The sequence below is a fragment of the Drosophila gunungcola genome (genome assembly GCF_025200985.1).
Source record: "Drosophila gunungcola strain Sukarami chromosome 2R unlocalized genomic scaffold, Dgunungcola_SK_2 000004F, whole genome shotgun sequence".
In the NCBI taxonomy this organism is placed as follows: domain Eukaryota; kingdom Metazoa; phylum Arthropoda; class Insecta; order Diptera; family Drosophilidae; genus Drosophila; species Drosophila gunungcola.
Genome location: NW_026453167.1, coordinates 5,236,448 through 5,247,667, shown reverse-complemented (window position 1 = coordinate 5,247,667; position 11,220 = coordinate 5,236,448). Strand labels below are relative to the sequence as shown.

The 11,220-nt window shown below is 41.2% G+C and overlaps 4 protein-coding genes across 6 annotated transcripts; 2 read left to right on the top strand and 2 right to left on the bottom strand.

The window, feature by feature from the left end:
• Window positions 1–437: 437 nt before the first annotated feature.
• On the bottom strand, window positions 438–3,220 carry LOC128254069 (synaptic vesicle 2-related protein). 2 transcript variants are annotated; one of them, XM_052982873.1, is made up of 9 exons: window positions 2,974–3,220; window positions 2,687–2,815; window positions 2,354–2,610; window positions 2,173–2,297; window positions 2,044–2,107; window positions 1,413–1,538; window positions 1,280–1,351; window positions 825–1,219; window positions 438–771 (listed from the first exon to the last, which is right to left on the bottom strand). In XM_052982873.1, exons 2-9 carry the CDS (start codon window positions 2,796–2,798, stop codon window positions 486–488), a joined length of 1,437 nt encoding a protein of 478 aa, XP_052838833.1. In that variant the 5' UTR covers window positions 2,799–2,815; window positions 2,974–3,220; the 3' UTR covers window positions 438–485. The 2 variants fall into 2 exon arrangements, with proteins under 2 accessions (XP_052838833.1, XP_052838832.1); XM_052982872.1 differs by having other exon boundaries at window positions 2,687–2,806.
• A 182-nt stretch (window positions 3,221–3,402) lies between these two features.
• Window positions 3,403–6,663, top strand: LOC128254067 (radial spoke head protein 4 homolog A). The gene is made up of 4 exons (XM_052982870.1): window positions 3,403–3,791; window positions 4,137–4,329; window positions 4,392–5,313; window positions 5,870–6,663. Exons 1-4 carry the CDS (start codon window positions 3,472–3,474, stop codon window positions 6,586–6,588), a joined length of 2,154 nt encoding a protein of 717 aa, XP_052838830.1. The 5' UTR covers window positions 3,403–3,471; the 3' UTR covers window positions 6,589–6,663.
• A 254-nt stretch (window positions 6,664–6,917) lies between these two features.
• Window positions 6,918–9,395, bottom strand: LOC128254126 (uncharacterized). 2 transcript variants are annotated; one of them, XM_052982960.1, is made up of 8 exons: window positions 9,279–9,395; window positions 8,804–9,118; window positions 8,428–8,596; window positions 8,050–8,366; window positions 7,802–7,987; window positions 7,613–7,744; window positions 7,428–7,550; window positions 6,918–7,364 (listed from the first exon to the last, which is right to left on the bottom strand). In XM_052982960.1, the coding sequence occupies exons 2-8, from the start codon at window positions 8,999–9,001 to the stop codon at window positions 7,281–7,283; spliced, it is 1,209 nt and encodes a 402-aa protein (XP_052838920.1). In that variant the 5' UTR covers window positions 9,002–9,118; window positions 9,279–9,395; the 3' UTR covers window positions 6,918–7,280. The 2 variants fall into 2 exon arrangements, with proteins under 2 accessions (XP_052838920.1, XP_052838919.1); XM_052982959.1 differs by lacking the exon at window positions 9,279–9,395 and having other exon boundaries at window positions 8,804–9,174.
• An 8-nt stretch (window positions 9,396–9,403) lies between these two features.
• LOC128254125 (xyloside xylosyltransferase 1) lies at window positions 9,404–11,005 on the top strand. The gene has a single exon (XM_052982958.1). The coding sequence runs from the start codon at window positions 9,603–9,605 to the stop codon at window positions 10,977–10,979; it is 1,377 nt and encodes a 458-aa protein (XP_052838918.1). The 5' UTR covers window positions 9,404–9,602; the 3' UTR covers window positions 10,980–11,005.
• The last annotated feature ends 215 nt before the right edge of the window (window positions 11,006–11,220 follow it).

The window sequence follows — 11,220 nt, the reverse complement described above, 5'->3', positions numbered from 1 at the left end:
AGTGCGCCAGCACACATATTTAATTAAGTATTATAATATATAGGCAAAATGTATTTATACGTGCCCCCCTACGTTATGTTTATGTTGTGAAATAATGACTTTTGTAATTAATTTGCCAGTGCATTTCCTCCTGTCACTTGAATCATAAATGATGCCAAGCGCCGACAGGCGTATAAAATAAGATGAAAATTGGCTTTACAAATTTCAGACCTGGTCACTATAATGGATTTATAACGTTATTAAGCTGAAGGGTAATCGGTTTTTAACAGCTTCTTAAATCTCGAATCCAATTATTTGCAATTCAAAAGCTTTCCGCTTCGAAGCTTTGTTACTTTTCGAAAAACACTAAAACGAACATCTTATTTTAGTTTTCACCACCAGCAAACAATGGCATTCTAGACAAAAACTTAGACGAAGCCTAAAACTAGGCAAACCTATTTGATTAAAGTCTTTAATAATAATAATATTAATTTATATATAAATATTTAATGATAGCCAACATTCTCTCTGGGCAGAAAAGCGCAGGCAATGGAGGCCAGTAATCCAACGAACGCATAGGTGGACATAGCTTGGACTTTGGATGAATCCATCAAAACTTGGGCCACAAAAGGGGTTAGCATAGCACCAAGTCTGGCCAACACGGAACATCCCGAAACGCCCACCGATCTCAAAGCGGCGGGATATATTTCCGGAGTGTACACATATATAGCCTGGAAAATACCAGATATCGTTCCACGGGCAATGAAAAGAGTTACGGACGTTGAAAAGCGACTAGAAAAGATTTGTATTAAAATTTAATATATCAGGAATTCCTGTTACCCTACCTTGTAACCGACATCAACACCAAAGTGCAGAGTACAAGAACCAGATATTGCAGAACAATGGTTCTCTTCTTGCCAAACAGTTTGATCACCTTGATTGTTATTAGTATGCCCGGAAATTCCGACAAGGTAATCCACAGCAGATCCATGAAGTCGGACGTCATAAAGGTAACGCATTCATTTGGGTTATTCTCCTTGTTTCTGGCCACCAGAAGCTCAGTTGTGACCAGCACCAATCCGTAGTAACAGAAGGCCGAAGCCAGCCATATAAACCAGAGCAGTATAGTGGTGCGATATAGGTTCGAACTGAGTAGCGATCTGAAACTCTCCGTAGAACTCGGTTCCTCATCGGCCATCAAGCGACCCATCAGCATATGTCTTTTGTTATTATGAGCTATCTGAAATCAAAGATTCTCAACGAATATATATATATATATTGCACTTTTATTATTACTTACCTGTTCCAAAACCTTGATGGCTTTGTCATTATGCCCATTGTAAGAGTAATAGCGTGCTGATTCACTAAGCCACTGCATATTGTTTAAACTGTCTTTAAAATAAGTTACCTAAGAAACAAAAAGTTCTCCTTACCGGTGATAAAAGTGTAAAAATTAATAGAGGCGTTGCTGAAAGAGCCAAAAGTCCACGCCATCCATAGTATGGATAGACAACTAGGGCCAAAACAACTTCGAAGCAAGCTCCCAAGGCCCAGAAACACTGAAAGAAATGAGTTCCTTCAAAAAGGGGCAAGTATATATGTATACAGCTGTGGTCAAAACAATATTAGTTTTTCAGCTAATGGAAGTAGCAACCAAACACAGTTTGAAAGCCACATTTTAAATTTGTTTTATATTTCTGGGAAGCTAATACTAAAAGCTAGTACTAAATGAAAAATTTTAAAATACTTTTATAAATGATTAAAAAAAAAGTTTATAAATTTTTCAATTTAAAAAGTAGATCAGAAATTAAAATAGTTTTTATTTCAATACAAAGTAGAAGAAGGACGATTTTTTTTACTTTTAATAGGTTGTTATAAAATCATTTACTAACATTTATTAACATTTTAAAACTTTCTTGAAAAAGTTAAACATAACTAAATATTTTAAGCCCCATGAAAACTTGTTCTACACTTGGGTATGTTTTTTTAAGTACTTCACATTGTATAACAATGTATTGTATTGTATTACTATTATTTTGACCGCAGCTGTATGTAAGTACTCACATCCATTAGCACCACGCACTTTCCCTTGTGTTTGGTGGGCAGAAACTCCGCATATAAGGTGACCCTTTTGGGTTAAAGAAAGTTTATCAGGTGCAGCATTACTAAGCCAATGGAATTACAATTACTCACGATTGTGGAACGCAGCCAATTGCAAAACCCACCAGCCCTCTGAGGGTTAAAAGCCAGGCATAACTGGGGGCCACCGAACTTAGTATGCTATATAAGACTAATAATACTCCAAATAAAGTGAGGGCCTGAAAAATGATTGTATAAATTTGATGTATCTACTATTAAAACTGATAAAACCTACCGACTTTCGACCATATCTGTTGCTTAGTTGTGTCCAAAAACTAGAACTCAACATCATGCCCAAAAAAACAATGGTTGTGACCGAGGCCTGTTGCAGTTTTGTGACATTCCACTCACAGAATAAAGCTGGGCCGAGGATGCTCAAGATGGCCATCTCCATGGAGTCGGACATCCAGCAGAGGCCCACCAGAAGCGACAACTTGACGTGAAACCAACCGAAACCGAAGGCATTGATCGCCTGCTGAACAGTGTAAGTGTCTGTGGAAAGAGTTTTTAGACACGCACAAATGGGGAAATGGGGTAAATGGGTGAAATTATTTCAGTAGGTACTCACCATCTGGATTTATGGATACAGTCTTTAGCTCTAAAGTTGATGAGTGTGCCTCCCTTTGGGCAAAGTTAACCGTCGAAGGAAGAGCAGCAGTCTCGTTATTTAAATAGTACATCTTGTGAGCTAGAAACACTTAAGAAAGTTAATTGGTACTATTCAAATGCCCCTCCCAAATATGTGTTCTAAAGCAATATATCAGAAATTACACTACTTAAAAACCATTCTTAATATTAAAATGTAACTATTTGATAACAATTTTAAATAATAATAAGTTCACCAGCTTTATTTACCTTTTTTCAATAGTAAAACAAAAGTTACTCCCCAATTTAAGACTGTGATTTATGTCTTTGAATGTAAATACACAGAACTGGCGCCATTTGATTTCAGCATAACCAAATAAACTGCTTTACAATTAATTTACAATTTTAAAAACAAGTACTTTTGGAGCTCAAATAGCTAATAACCACTTTCTTAGACACTTTCTTTTTGCAAATAAGAAACTGAGAATCAGTTGTAATGTAAACAACACGCACACAGATACAAGCAATTCTCATAAAGGTTGTAAAAGGTAACGACCGAAGACTCTCTACAAAACTAGTCGATCGATATCGATAGTAAGCGCTCAGTTTAAACACAAATTTAAAATTTAAAACTTATTTATTTAAAAAATAAAATAAACGGAATAGGCTGTTTAAATAGATTGTCAAATACACCCACAGATATTAAGTTCTGTCAAGTCAACCAAAACACACGTTTTTAACGCTTTCCAATCAGAGTTTCATATTAAGATGGACAAGGATTCTTGCCAAAATTTCTCATTTGACTCTACGTCCAGTTCACAATTTGCTCTTCCTCCGGTCTGCAATCCCAAAAGAAAGAAACCGGAAAAGGCTGAGGCTGAAAAGTGCGGCGAGGAAACCTCTCCACACTGCTCCAATGTAATCACTTCGTCATCCACGTCCTCAACGACCACCATATCCGTAGGCGCCTTCGATTCGCAATGCAAGCTCCATAGGGCACCGGTTCCCGAGGCCCCGAATATTGGCTATGAATTGAATGTGGCCAAGTCCATATTGCAGAAGTACAGCACTCTCAGTGGCGACAACTTGTGAGTACCATTTAATAGGGTATACTAACAATACAAAAACAATATTGCTACCCTAAGAAACCCTTTTCTTGGTGCCATCTCAGTAATAGATAATAAACTTGTGACCAAACTTATTTTAAAACGAACCACTTTTAGTTCATATATTTCGGTGAGACAGCATTTCTTCTTGAAGTCCGGCAGATGGCGCCACGCATTTTTTCTCTGGGCATATCTATCTTAAAAAATTGATAAGCTGAGTAATATTTTTTATTTTGAATACTTAAGCAAAAGACTTTTCTTATAAAAAAATATATTAGAACTTTGTAATCCTTACTTTTTTAAAAACCTTAATAACCATCTTATCAGATTTGATCACTTGAGTGATATCATAAAAAGAGTAATAGACGAGCGTCCCCCCAACGTGATAGATTTCTTCGAGGAATTTAGCCGGAATGTGCGCGAACAAAAGTTCCATTTGCCAGAACGTTTTCCTCCGAGCGGTGTTTTCGATGAAGTTCGCACCTTCCGGGTGGCCAAGCGAATTCTCCAATCCATGAAGGTAATATAAGACATGACCCTTGGATAGCCCCATACCATCTTATCTATGTAATATAATAATAGCTGCCCTATAATATCGAAGGCGAGGATTTGTTGGGCGAGGACATGTCCGGCGAAGATGCAAGGACAAATGAAGAGTTTCGCCTGGTGATTGACGATTCCATGCGCTACTTTGTGACTTTCAACGAACGAGTCCAGCAACTGCAGTTCTATTGGACACAGTGTGGATTTAGCATCTGCAACGATGACATATTTCAGTTGGCCAGTGCCATGAACCGTCTGCAGACCCATCCCTCGATAATGCAGTGCAGGTTTTGGGGCTGCATCAATGGACTGAAGGCCTCCTACTACATAGTTGAGGCCTCACTGACCCGCGAGGAAGTGGCCTCCCGACTGGTCATGATGGAGGAGGAGTTGAGGGAGAAACAGACGCCCTTTAAGATGCGAAAGGGCAGGGAGGATAGGCCCTTGCCGGCGCACATTGGTCCGGAATTGACGCCGGGCATGTATGGTTGGGAGGACTATCCGTCCGAGGAGCTGGAGAAAATGAGACCCAAGGCGGCACCCGTTCCGTTGGTTGAGGAAATAGAGCACTACGACATTCCACCGGAGTTAATTGGCCAGGGATGCAATAGGTACTCCTACTTCGTGGTGAATTCCCTGTTCGACGATTGGACCGAGTTGCCCATTGTGACGCCACGGCAGATCGTTGTGTCCCGGCACATCAAGAAGTTCCTAACCGGCGATCTGGAGGCGGATGTCATTTCCTATCCCTGCTTTCCGGGCAAAGAGAAGCACTACCTTCGGGCCTTGATAGGTCGCATCACTGCCAGCACTTATATAGCGCCTGTGGGCTACTACAGGCGGATGACCAAGAGGGAGAAGCGCATGTTCGATGGCGAGGTGGACGATGAGGACGAGGAGGAGGAGGAGGCGGAAGAAGAGGAGGAGGAGGTCAACGAAGGCGAGGAGGAGCAAATGGAAGGTATGTCTACAATATATTAAGAACTAATCTTAGTACCAGGTTTTGAAAATGCTCGAATGGTTTACATGTTTGTGCTTTGACTGTGCTTTTGCTGCTAACGTTTTGGAATCCAAAAGCAAAGCAGCAGCAATAACAACGAAACCAGAAGCAATGCTGCTTTAAAAGCAACTTGCTGCAAAAGCAATTTTAGAGTGTAATTTTACTTATTTTTACTGTTAACTACTCTGAACAATCTGGTTAAAAGATAATTGGTTTTGAAAATGTAATGCTTGCTTCCCAATTGCTTTGCTTTTGAAGTTCGAAATGTTAATGTAGCTTTTTGCTTTCAAAGGTCAAAGCAAAATCATAGTCAAATAAAATGCATTCACAGCACTTGCCTGACTTTCTCAGCAAAGCAAAGCAAATACATTATATTTAAAAGGTACGTTGCTTTTTTATTGCTTTCATTTGAAAAGTATTTCGAGCTCACTGCAACAGCACAGTATAGATTAAGAAACTTTGGCTTTCTTGATCAAAATTTTTTTAAACCCTGCCTAATACAAAAACCGATTTCCAGATAACGACGTAATGCTGTTGAAGAATGAGAAGTACGAAGCAGAACCTCTGGGATCTCTGGCCACTCCAGTGGCTTGGGTTCATGTTAGATCGAACATCCTCAATATCCAGGGTCGAGTGGTTTGGTACGACGAGTTGAAGGCCCAGAAGGAGAGGGAAAAGGCCCTGGCTCTCTACTTGAAAATGCAAATGATGGCCGAGATGGAGGAAGAGCAGGAGGAGGAGGAGGACGAGGAGGAGGAGGAGGAGGGCGAGGATGAGGGCGAAGAGGAGGGCATGATCGAGGGCTTCAATCAACCCGAAGTGGGTCCCAGTATTCTGTCCTCCTGTGCCAATGACATGAACGCCGAAGTTCCGGTCCCGTGGTTGGTCCGCTTGACCAGCAAGTACACCAACCAGAAGGAGCGAATGCTCCTCATGCAATCCAACATCTGGCCTGGTGCCTTCACCTTTGTCTTCGAGAAGACCTGCGAGTCCATATACTTGGGCTGGGGCCACAAGTACTACGCCCGCAACATTCCCTTCAAGCATTTGCCCACGGTGCAGGAGGAGTATCCCCACGATGCCGAGGACTTTATCGAGGCCAGTGATCCAACTGTGGAGGAGGAGGAAGCCTACAAGGCCTGGCTGCTGAGGAAACAGCAAAAGGATGCCTATGCCGCAGAGGATGTCGAAGATTACGATGATGAAGAGTTCGGCGATCAATATGACGATGAATAGTATTATAACCTGTTAAATCTAAGTTTAATTTTTACTTTCGGTTTATGCAATTAAATGTCTTAGCAATCTAACAAATGCACAGTGTTGGGGTGTACCTAAATACTTGTACATAGGTACACTTTTTTAATACCTTATACTTTCCCTAGGTAGGGTAAAGATTTTTATTCATCTTAAAAATTTGCTATTAGGTTAGGTATTTAGGTAATGAAATATTTTTATTAACTTTTGTTTTCAATTTAGCTTGATACCATTAGATTGAATTTTGTGTTGTTTTCCCCAATATATTAAAATAATAGCATATTTTCTCTGCAAGTTGCACTGCATTTGCATTTTTCTTTGTGAGCTTTAGTTTGATTTTATTAAATGGAAATAAAATACATATCGTGTATCTAAAGTGAATAATATTGAACTTACAATTTACTTCACTCCCTTATGTACAATTACGCTTTCTAAAACGGACTTTAAATGTAAACTTAACTGAAATCACACGTGCACTTCGCCATCCTATAATGCGTCATTAAGTTAAATAGCTCTTTGAACCATATGTACATTGCAGCTTTCGTGTGTTAAATGTAATTTAGTTATCGTTGGCTTTGACTTTTGCACATGGAACCCATGCAGTCTTACTGGCTAAACACGGAATCGAACAAATGTGGTAATACAACGGGCATCTCTTAAAACAATGCAACTGCTTACAGCTTCATAGATTCCTGCAGCTTTTCTGTGGCATTTGCAGACGGCTTTATAAATTCCTGCTTGGCGGCATTGGCTTCAGGCTGTGAGTAAAGGTGAAAAGTTAATAACAAACACGAAAGTAGGATATTCAAATAAATACATACCTTGGGGACTACTGAGCTATCTGCACTGGGAGGTTTAGTATTTCCCATGCTCTGAATGCAAAAGCTCTTCAGCTGATCCATAGAAGCAGCAAGCATGCTATTCTTACTGTTTGCCAGCGTTATCTGGGGTTAATAAATTTTCATTAATCTTGAAGTTCTAGCCACAGGAAACCCGTTCGTCTTACCTCTTTTTCAATTTTATCTATGGACTCATCGAAGCCTGTTACTTTCTGCTTGTATTCCGGCCAACTGTTACTTATTGTGGCCACATGGGACGTAATGTTCTCCGATCGATCCAACAGGTCGTCTATTTTTGTCTGCAATAAACCAAATAAATATAAGTACTGATAACACAAACATTTGCATGAGATTACCTTATGCATTGATATTTCCTCGCCGAGCATTTTCGTTGTTTGACTTAGGGTATTATTCACATCCTTAAGATCGTTGGCCAATAACTTAAAGGAGTTAAGAGTGGTTTTGTTGAGAGCTGCAATATCTTCCGATAAGTTTGCGGGCAAGGCGTTGGCCTGAAGCGTGGGTAATTGCGAAAGATTGACCTGGAAAAGTAAAGCATACTTTAGTTGTTTGATAATCCAAGGGAATGATAGTTAAAACATACCTTTAAAGCTTCTGTTTCGGCCTGCAGGGTTTTCTGAACCTCGGTGTACTTGTTGTAGTGCTCCTTGATGGCCTCTATATCGGTGGCCACGGCTTCTATCTTGGCCCCAAAGTCGGCCACCAACTTCTCATCCTTGCCGTGGTTTCTCTGAGCTGCCACTGCCGCCTCCAGATTGCTAAAGTTATTGCGTAAACTCTCCATGGTCTTTTGCATTTCATTTATTTCCGTAATGACGGCTGTTTGATTCTTCAGCAGGTAAGACGATGTTTCGTGCCATCTTTGCAGGGTGTCCGGAAAGTTTTTGCTCATGGCAGACACTGGAATATTACATAATTAATATACTGTAAGTAGTAAGTAGTAGACCTTCTAATAACATACCCTCTTCGATCTTCTGACGATAATCGGTTAGTTGCTGACGCAAATCGAAATATAGCCAGTACAAAATGGCCACAATTAAAATGCCAATGATTCCCAATAAAAGGGGGCCGCACATGCGGAAATAGGCAATTTTCCGATGACTACGCCGACTAGAACCAGCGACGTTTGTCTGAAAAGAGCGCAATATTTATTGAGACACCATATATTTGTTTTTCTTTGTTCATTGGATATACGTTATGGATATATGAATTTTCGAAAATATATGTATATGTAAGAACCAATGAGCTGGGAAAGTTGATTTCGGCAGATTGAGATATACATAAATACAAACACATTTAACCTTGTACTTGATATATAAATATAGTAAGTGCCTTACCCATGCGTAATCCTCAGGGTCATCGGTCGAGACCGAGAGCAGTTTGTCCTGGGAATGGGTGGCTCCGCCCGGGATTCTTCGGTTGGCCCTCTTGGAGGAGGTCGCCTGCGACTGGGCTATCAGGGCGTCCAGCTCGCGACGTTTCTTCATTTTCTTGCCAGCCCGAAGGGGCACTTCAATGCGATGATGGCAGTCCATTGTTTCGCTACTGCAAACGCTCGTCTCCAGTGGAATTCTTGAAGGTCCGTGGTGGTCGCAGGCCCCAAATTTTACATTTTCTCAGTGCGTAAGTGTAAGTCCAGTAGCTTTGTAACTCTGGAACAACCATAACATGTACTTATACTGATAAAAAGATTGCTTCTGCGCATGATTTATATTTATAGTGATTAAGATTAAGATACTTTTATCGGTGTTTATCGATAAATGTATTTCAATACTTTTGAAAACGATTTTAGTTTTTTAAGATGCGAAATACCTTTGGAATTATCCGTTTTTGGAGTAGACTTAACTCTGTTGATTTGAAGTTACTAAAATATTTTGACCTAAAAACGCCCCTCGCATCGATAGGTTCGGTAAATTTTGGGGTTCTAATAACGGTCTCACTGCCCCCAAACGACTTGCATTGATTTTTACGCTGTGCTTGCTTTATCGATCTAGTTTAATTAAGTTTTTAGTCAGTCCGCAATGTTTTGTGCGCTTCTATTAGTCTGCTCAGAGTTTCCGTTTAGTGTGTTCTAACATAGGATCTTTGGGATCACTTGTTCGTTGATGTTGTACATGCATTGTGTCTGATTTCGAAATGGCCAAGAACAGCTTTAAGACTTTAATCAGCCAGAAACACAAAACGTTTCCGGCCGACCTCAATATGTACGGAATGAAGTGCAAATCGCAACTGTTGGAGGATCAGGAGAACGTGACCCTGATCATCAATCGCCGGAATTCAATTCGCCAGAAGCAGAAAAGTTGGTCCTGGACCCTGCTGCGTTGCAGGTGGCAAAAGAAGCTAGTTCTGTTGCTAATATTTATTTGTGTGTGCGGTCTAATTGTTTTCGCCAACACGCATCTCTTGGTTCGCGGCAATATCCTCTCTGCATTCCTATCCAGTCGACTCAACAAACTTTCGCATGCGGAGCAAGAGGAGGCAGCAGTCAGAAATCCGGATAACCAGGCAACGACCCCGGTGGTTCCACCGATTTTGAGGCCCACCCACTACCTGCTGAACTATTCCGCCGCCCAGCTGGAGTTGGGCGCCCACTTGAATGGCTTCTCGTCGGACTACAACATCTTCGTGATATACACGCGGGAGAACTACCATCTAAACCTGAAGTTCGACCTGTTCGCCCACAGTTTACTTAAGCACACCAGTGCCCAGCTGCATCTGCATGTGATCACGGACAGCGAGAGTCAGACTTCGGTGCTGGAAATACTGCAGCGACAGATCCGGCGTTTCCGGAGGACGGTGCTCTACACCATATACGACGTGAAGGTCTGCTCCAGCATTATACAGGACATAGCCGCCAAGTTGTCGCCGTACTTTAGCTCAACCCCGAACTCGTACTATAGCGACTCCTTGTTTTTCCTATCCCTTGGCCTGCACAGAATCGCCGATGGCAGCCTGAACAGAGCGATCCTGCTTGATTGTGATATAGTCTTCCGATCCGATGTCCGGCTGCTCTTCAACGAGTTCGATCACTTCCTGCCGCACCAGCTCTACGGACTGGCCCCGGAACTGACGCCCGTCTATCGCCATATCCTCTACCGCTACCGTGTGCGGTATCCCAAGACCAGTTTCGGCAATCCCTACTATCCGATGAACAACGAACAGCAACATAGTCATATCCATCACGGTTATCCGGGCCTCAACTCCGGCGTGGTGCTGCTGCTCCTCAACCGCATCAGGAACTCAAAGTCCTACCTGGAGAAGCTGACCCACTCGGAGGTGCACACGCTGGTGGCCAAGTACTCATTCAAGGGACATCTCGGTGACCAGGACTTCTTCACGCTCCTGGGCTACGAATATCCCAACTTGATCTACAGACTGGACTGCATTTGGAACAGGCAGCTGTGCACTTGGTGGAAGGATCACGGCTACAGCGACATTTTCGATGCTTATTTCCGGTGCGAGGGCAATATTAAAATGTATCATGGCAACTGTAATACGCGAATTCCAGAATAAATAAAATTGTTATAGTAATATTAAAACTTACCGCTTTTGCATTGGCTTTCCTTTAAAATGTTATTGCCAAACAGTTATCTATCGGAACATTGGAAATGGGTCGATGACAATAGAACATTAGGCTGTGACAATAAACTTGAAAAATTGAGAATTTACAAATTTAGATAATCTTGAAAAATTAAATATTACCTTAAATTTTAAATACGAATGTTCGCAGTAAAATACCATTTAAATTTAAATA